This window comes from Arachis duranensis, chromosome 8, assembly GCF_000817695.3.
Source record: "Arachis duranensis cultivar V14167 chromosome 8, aradu.V14167.gnm2.J7QH, whole genome shotgun sequence".
Classification (NCBI taxonomy): domain Eukaryota; kingdom Viridiplantae; phylum Streptophyta; class Magnoliopsida; order Fabales; family Fabaceae; genus Arachis; species Arachis duranensis.
Window position 1 is genome coordinate 33,050,148 of NC_029779.3, and position 7,839 is coordinate 33,057,986.

General features: G+C 34.7%; 2 protein-coding genes across 2 annotated transcripts in view; one reads left to right on the top strand and one right to left on the bottom strand.

Annotated features, from left to right (window-relative positions):
- Positions 1–2,841: 2,841 nt before the first annotated feature.
- On the top strand, positions 2,842–6,343 carry LOC107462236 (transcription factor VOZ1). Its single transcript, XM_016080810.3, has 5 exons — positions 2,842–2,952; positions 3,234–3,480; positions 3,698–3,856; positions 4,670–5,171; positions 5,297–6,343. The coding sequence occupies exons 2-5, from the start codon at positions 3,259–3,261 to the stop codon at positions 5,767–5,769; spliced, it is 1,356 nt and encodes a 451-aa protein (XP_015936296.1). The 5' UTR covers positions 2,842–2,952; positions 3,234–3,258; the 3' UTR covers positions 5,770–6,343.
- Positions 6,344–7,089: 746 nt separating this feature from the next.
- LOC107462237 (ras-related protein RABA1f) overlaps positions 7,090–7,839 on the bottom strand; it is a 2,089-nt gene continuing 1,339 nt past the window's right edge. The window contains exon 2 of the mRNA XM_016080811.3: positions 7,090–7,720. Coding sequence (XP_015936297.1) covers positions 7,288–7,720 — 433 coding nt within the window. The 3' untranslated portion in view covers positions 7,090–7,287. The remainder of the gene's footprint in view (positions 7,721–7,839) is intronic.

Sequence of the window (7,839 nt, forward strand, 5' to 3'; positions counted from 1 at the left end):
GACGTTTTTCTGGCGTTTAACTCCAGACAGCAGCATGTACTTGGCGTTCAACGCCAAGTTACGTCGTTAATCTCCGAATAAAGTATGGACTATTATATATTGCTGGAAAGCTCTGGATGTCTACTTTCCAACGCCGTTGAGAGCGTGCCATTTGGAGTTCTGTAGCTTCAGAAAATCCATTTCGAGTGCAGGGAGGTCAGATTCCAACAGCATCAGCAGTCCTTTTGTCAGCCTTTTTCAGAGTTTTGCTCAAGTCCCTCAATTTCAGCCAGAATTTACCTGAAATCACAGAAAAACACACAAACTCATAGTAAAGTCCAGAAATGTGAATTTAACATAAAAACTAATGAAAACATCCCTAAAAGTAGCTCAAACTTACTAAAAACTACCTAAAAACAATGCCAAAAAGCGTATAAATTATCCGCTCATCACCTCATCAGATAACTTTAAAATTAATTTTTTCTGGAAACAGGTATAGAAGTAGCAAAACAAGATCACCAATTACACTCTAATTCACTTAAAATACATCCAAATACCAGTCATATGCACCTCAATTTATTTTTTAATTACATGAAATAATATGAGTTCAGAATAATATATTACAAAGAATAGATTACAAAGAATGCAAGTATAAAAGTTTTGTGCAATCATTTACCAGATGCATTCAAACCAAGTGCAACTCCTATTTTTTCGGGGTTGATGGTCAATTTATCGTACCGGCTGTCCAATTTGTTTATTACCACATTGAAGCTATATGCCAACTGTTTCAAGAGTTTATGTGGCAGATTCATCGGTGAGATGTGCATGAAACCATCAAATCCGAATTTCCGGACGATGACTTTCTTTTCTTCGCTCATGTGTTGGAACTTTTCATTCAATAGTCTTGTTGAGCATCTCAAATCTTTGATTTGCTGTAAAGAAACGAAACGAAGATCATTTAAATAAGCTATATTTATACAAAGAAAAATTGAGTTAGTCTAAGATATATGTGTGCTTACATTATATTTTTTTTTCCACTAGGGTTCTTGCTTGCCATTTTTACTGTAAGGAATAAATTAAAATATTGTTAAGAGATAAAAAAATATCAATAGATACACTCGAATTCGATTGATATACACCCAAATACCAGTCACATACACCCAAATACCAACCATATACACCAAAATACCAGTCACATATACCTTTATTATTTTTTGAATTACATGACATTATATGAGTTTAAAATTATTTTTAAAATTATATTCAAGTCAACCAAACCTACATAAAATGACACCAGAAGCACAAGACAATACTCTGTTTTTAGTTACACTAGGTATAGAACAATAGCACCAGTTACACTCCAATTCGATTGATATACACCCAAATATCAGTCATATACATCCAAATATCAGTTACATACACCTCTTTTATTTTTTGGGTTACATGACATTATATGAGTTCAAAATGATATTCAAATCAACCAAACATGCATAAAATGACACCAGAACCACAAGTACAAATTCAAGAACAATAGCACCAGTTACAGTCGAATTTACTTGAAATACAGTGAAAGTTTTGATTTATACAAACTCAGTTCCAAACATGTAAACATACACAAAAACACATTAAAATATACGTTAAATAGAACGTAAAACAGTTATCACCTATTGAACAGTTTGATGAGAGTAGTAATATCTATTTTCAACCAAGAACACATAATGAATCTACTTAATAAACAGGAATACGACGATATAGTGTTTCACATTCGAAATGAGAAACAGAAAAGTGAAAAATTTTGAAGATTAGTGAAACAGTACCTTGAATAATCTTTCGGTGTTTTTTTATGGAGATTTTGAAGTTTCTTATTGATTTCCTCGAGTGTTGGCGACGATTTTGACAGTTTTTTCAGAGTTTTCGAACGCGGTTTGAACTTTGACGGTTGTGGTTTTGATCGAGGAAAAAGAAGCGTCTTTCATAATGGTGACTTTGTAAGTGAGCGTGCTATGGAAATCGTTGAGTAGCGCATGTGTTTACACGCCGATCGGGTGGAGTCGGATTAGGTACCCGCGGATAGAGTACATATTGCCACATGCTTATACAGGTGATGCTCATTTTTATTGGATTTGGCTCAACTCATATGACTTGTAAGTAAAAAAAATTTGTATATGTAGCACGTCTAATCAATTAATTAGGATCAAAAGATAAAAATTAGTAGCTTCTAAAATGCTGCTTCGTAATAATATGTTAAAGATAAATTCTCTTATTAAAGGCCCACTACATTATGTAGTCGGCAGAGATTTATTTCTGGCTGATTTATATTTCAATATGACAACTTTTTTGTGTTTGTAAATAAACCAAACATAAATACAACATAGACTTTATTAAATTTAACTTTTGTTTATGAAAAATGATTTAAGGAGCAATGAGGGGCTAGGACTTCGTATTAAATCTAAATAGTACTTTTTAAGTTATTAGCCAATTTTGTATATAATATAATAAAAATAAAAAAAAGTATAGAAAACTATGTTTAATATTCAAATCTCATTTGGAATATTTAGAATTTAGGATTTAAAATTAAAAGTGTAACATTAGAATTTAAGATAAAAAAATAATTTTAAATAAAATTAGTTTGATTGAAAAAAATTAACACCTTAATTAAATTCTAATAATAATTACTTTATTATTAAATATCAAATAATCGCTTCCTCTTTTCAACATTTAGTATAGGAAGCTTACATTATGTGTGTTTATTATTAAATAAAAATAAATACTTATGAAAATATTCCTTTTTTTAATAACATTTTTTCCATAAGAAAAAATAATATTAATAATGAGTAATGACCAAAAAGATCCCTAATATACATACGCTAATGCAATGCGGTGCGAAGCTTTGATGGTAATGTAGCAGACACAAAGGAACAAGAGATCCCCTTCCAATTGTAGAAGAACTTGTATCTTCTGCCCTTCTTCAAGGTAATTCTCGTTTCCACGTTCTTGGACAACTTTCAATCATAATTGCGCTGTTGAAATTTTACAATTCAATTAGGAAGATGGACAATTTGGTGATTTCAGTTTCATTCCCAAAATCGAAACTTTTTCCCTCCCCGGTTAGGGTTTTGTGTAGTCAAGTCAACAACCCACTGCTTCCTTCCTCCAACTGATTATGATATATATTTTTTCTTAATTAGTTGATTATTCCATAAATTTAGCATCCATGTGTAAATACTGAATGCCGATGGTGATTCTAATTGCAGATAGTCTGTTTTCATAAATATTGCAATGATGAAAGACAACTTGAAGAACAAATGTGGATCTTCTTCTCATCAATCCATGAAGGAGAAGGAAAAGCACCATCTTGATAAAATTCAGGGAATTTTCATCAATCTTCAGTCTTCAAGGAAGGAGAATAGGTATAAAGACATTGTTATGTTTGAGGAGCAGATGCATCAACTGCTTAGAGAGTGGAAAGCAGAACTAGAGTCTCCAGCAACCTCCTTAGCTGTATGTTTATAATCATAGACATAGCTAATTAAGTATATATATCAGAAGTTATTTGTGATATGCATAATAGTTTTAGATTTAAATCGTTTGATTGTAATTATAGTTTACATAGGATTATGGTGTCGTTTGATCTATAAAACCAAATTGCTTGATCTTCCCACTTGGTGGGGCAAGGCTTGGGTTGTTATTGGTAATCAAATATGCTGGTTTTCTATAGGAAGGAAGCCTTGGCTCATTTCCGGGGGAGCTGGCTCAACTTTTGCAAGAACTTGAGGAGAACGATGATGCAATCAGTCCATTAGAAAAGCCTGAAACATTGAAGACTCAACTGCATCCTCACACTGTTCATGATGTGAACTATCCATCTTTTCATGAAGTGAGTTTCTGCCACTAGTTCTGGAAAGTCTATGTTGCCTGGCTGTTACTTTCATTTAGTATGCTTCTTAGTTCTCTTTTAGAATTCGCTAAATATGGATTGCATCTGTAAATAATGTTTTGGTGATCTTTTAAAGAGTTAAGATATGGAAACTTTTGCAAGATAATGTGGTGCTTTTCCATTGCCAAGTATGGATTTCCATGGATCATGGGAGAAAGAGATCAAAGGATCAAATTGTTTAACTGTTTATGACATAATTATGTCAAGTGAAAGAGGGCATGATTCAAAATTAACTATAGTTTTAGGGATCCATTAGGGGAAAAGAGAAAAAGCAACAAAAAATGCATGATTAATTAGCTCTGTACAACGCATTGACTTAATAGTTTGGGTACTATTTTCATCGGTGTGATAGTTATATAGCTTAGTAGTAACAGTTATGTAAGTTTAGTGTCCTGATACACCGAGTCTAATTCATGTTGTGTGTTTTCTTTTCTCATCTTCTGTTCCGTTTAGTCCCAGTCATGTATTGTGTACTCTCAGCTTACTTTTGCAAAACCATAGTTCAATATATTTGAAAGTGTTGTTGAGAATTTTGGGAAGTGCATGCAGCATTGCTCTCGATTTCCTGTTTAGATTAATTTTAACTTGTTAAATTCGTAGATTTAGGTTATAAGCAGAACAGAAATTCTGTGATATAATTTGAAATAGAATATGTATGAACAGAATATTTGTAGTGTATTTAGTTTTATTTCGTGCTTTCACTGATTAATCTTGGATGCGATCAATAGCTGATGTGCACTTGGTATCTTGCAGAAGTCTTTTGATGATAGCCACATGCTACATGATACTTTTGAAGGATTTGGTCAGTTTGATGGCCCTGCTTCAACTCTACAAAGTGATACCTCAGATATGATTACTCAGTTGGATTCCCATACACTAGTTATCGAAGAAGGCTTTGATTATGGCCAATTTTTTGAAAATGAGGCCAAACAGTGTGAAGAGGATACTATGCCCAACGTTCTTCCAAATATCTGCCCTCCTCCTTCTGCTTTTTTAGGCCCTAAATGTTCTCTATGGGATTGTTTCAGACCTGCTCAAGGGTTGCAAATTTGCCAGGACTACTGCAGCAGCGGTCATGAGCTTTTGGCAAATAACGAGGGTCTTCCTGGAACGACCCCAATTTTGCGCCCTGGAGGCATTGGAGTAAAAGATGGCCCTTTATTTGCTGCACTTCTTGCAAAGACACAGGGAAAGGAAGTTGGCATCCCTAAATGTGAGGGCGCTGCTTCAACTAAATCCCCGTGGAAAGCTCCTGGTGTGTTCGTGAAGTCAATTACTGATAACGTTCTTACAATTTAATTTGTTGTTTAACAACAATCATGCTATCATCTGCAGTTTTATTGTTTGTGTTTAAATCAGTACTTTCTTCTGTTGTTGCAGAGTTATTTGATCTCTCTTTTCTTGAGGGTGAAACTTTGAGGGAGTGGCTCTTCTTCGACCAGCCTAGAAGGGCATTTGTGAGCGGAAATAGAAAGCAAAGATCACTTCCAGATTACAATGGGCGTGGCTGGCATGAATCAAGGAAGCAGGTGATGAAGGAACATGGGGGACATAAGAGGTCCTATTATATGGATCCCCAGCCCCTAAGCTATCTCGAGTGGCATTTGTATGAGTATGAGATCAACAACCAAGATAGCTTAGCATTGTATCGACTGGAACTAAAGTTTGTCGATAATAAAAAGAAAAGTCCTAAAGCAAAATTGACAAAGGAATCTCTTGCTGATTTACAAAATAAGATGGGAAAGCTAAGTGCTGATGTTTTGGGAGATGATGGAGGCACCGCTGACGGAAAAATAAAGGCCAAGTCTGAGAATGGTGGATCTCCTGAGCATGAAACAAAAAATCCAGAGTGATTTTGTTCTTGCCAAAATTCTCACTAACATGTACATACATAGGATAGGTAGCAGCATGAGGAAACTTCTAACATTCTCTGGTTAGAGGAACACAGTTTCCTTGTGGTAGATAGTGTCTCTGAGTCCAACGTTACAAGTTTGCATTGAATTTGACATTGTGCTGCCTTTGTTATCATTTAGGAAGATTCTGCATCCTTTTGGGGGGCATCAGTGGGAGCTCCCTTTTGTGGTCAAGCACCTTCCAATTCCTGACACAGCATCAATACAAATAGAACCATTAGGTTGCATGCCTTAGTTTTCTATTTTGTAGCAAGTTTTAGCATTGGGGTTTCATGGTGGTGGTGGCAAAATTGATCTTCTATGCAGATCATGTATGTTCTTAAAATGCGCATGAAGTTTGCTGCCATCTGGTAAATGATGCATTCTCATACAAACAGTACCAATTTTAGCATTAGTGGAGCAACATAATCGTGTAATTAAGTTATATTATAAATCTGTAATTCATGAATCTGCACTTCATTATTTTTGCTTTGTGGTTCTGTTCAGTGGCTTGTCTTTGTCAGTTACTTATTTACACAGGACAGTTTTATTGCTTTCTTATCGCCATTAATGAACTTTAAAAATTGGATGGTAACTTTAATTCATTGTTTTGACAAAGAAGACATTCATTTTTAGAGTGCTTTTGAAATGATGAGTTTCTTGTGAAAAAAATTTGGTAATGCTAAATATTACTTGAATCAAATATTACTAGATTTCCCAAATATGTATTATCCTTAAACAATGCAAAGTGTATCACGTTATGTAAATTATGTTGGGATAAGGAAAATGAAAGAGCGATATCATTACATAGTGTGGAGCAAGGAATTTCATAAGTATAATATTATTACATGAAGGGGTTTGAGGAAAGCTGGAGATGCTTCGTCAGCACGTTGCTTCGCCATGAAACCAACCACTTGGTCCATGCTACGTACTACTGGTTCATGCACCAACAATTTGTCCAAGTTTGGAAACTGACAAAAAGAGCCAAACAGGAAATATATATATATAGTTCTTGTTAAAATCTCATTATTTTATTTTATTTCCATCTTTTAAGATATTTTAAATATTTACTTGATTTTAAGAACCAAAGATCCAACACACTTGTTTTTCTTCCTAATTCTCCACTACTATACGTCTATACCAATGTAAAATAAATATGATTCATGAAAGTCCTATTTGTAAATTAAATTTCTTTAATGAGTCATCCTAACCCAATTCAAATGAGTTAAAATCCACTACCTTAAATATTATTTTCAAAAACCAAAAAAAAAAAAAAACACAAAAACCAAAAAGATCACTCATTCATATCAATCAATAGAATATGCCAATACACCAAACTTCCCAAAATAAGTGGGAAAAAAATGTGAACAACAAAATGGTAAGGTATCAAACATTCATATGCATTCTAAAAAAAATTTCAGTATACTACTAGTTCGCACTGTCTATGATGATGAATTGCTCTCTTTGATCTCTCACAAACTATGCCGAGCAGCAACCAGATTTCTTAACAGCTGAGACATCCTCTTTGCTTCCAAGATTTATGGTCTGTCCCTTTGGCAATGCTGCAGTGTCGTTCAGAGCCTCAAGGCTCTTCCTACTCACAACATTGTATATCTGAGTTAGCACTTCTGTGAAGGCACTGTCCACATTCAAAGACTCGAGTGCTGAGGTTTCCATGAAGTATATCTTCTCTCTCTCAGCAAACTCCTTGGCTTCCTCCGTTGGCACGGCACGCAGGTGCCGTAGATCCGCCTTGTTCCCCACCAGCATGACAACGAGGTTGGCGTCCGTGTGGTCGCGAAGCTCCTTCAGCCATCTCTCCACATTCTCAAAGGTCACATGCCTGCTGATGTCATACACAACCAATGCACCTACAGCTCCTCGGTAATAAGCACTTGTGATTGCCCGGTATCTGTGATAATTGAGAAGAAAGAAACAGATAAATATGGCATTCACCATTCAGGAATGAGTAAAGAATGTAGAATGTGTACACATATTTTGGAAAAAAAAAAAAAAGAACGCTGATTAGAA

Excerpts from the sequence above, each read along its gene's own strand:
- LOC107462236 (XM_016080810.3), top strand. The coding sequence starts at position 3,259 with ATGATGAAAGACAACTTGAAGAACAAATGTGGATCTTCTTCTCATCAA. Across the intron at positions 3,481-3,697 it reads CTCCAGCAACCTCCTTAGCT|GAAGGAAGCCTTGGCTCATT; the intron begins GTATGTTTATAA and ends GGTTTTCTATAG. Across the intron at positions 3,857-4,669 it reads ACTATCCATCTTTTCATGAA|AAGTCTTTTGATGATAGCCA; the intron begins GTGAGTTTCTGC and ends GGTATCTTGCAG.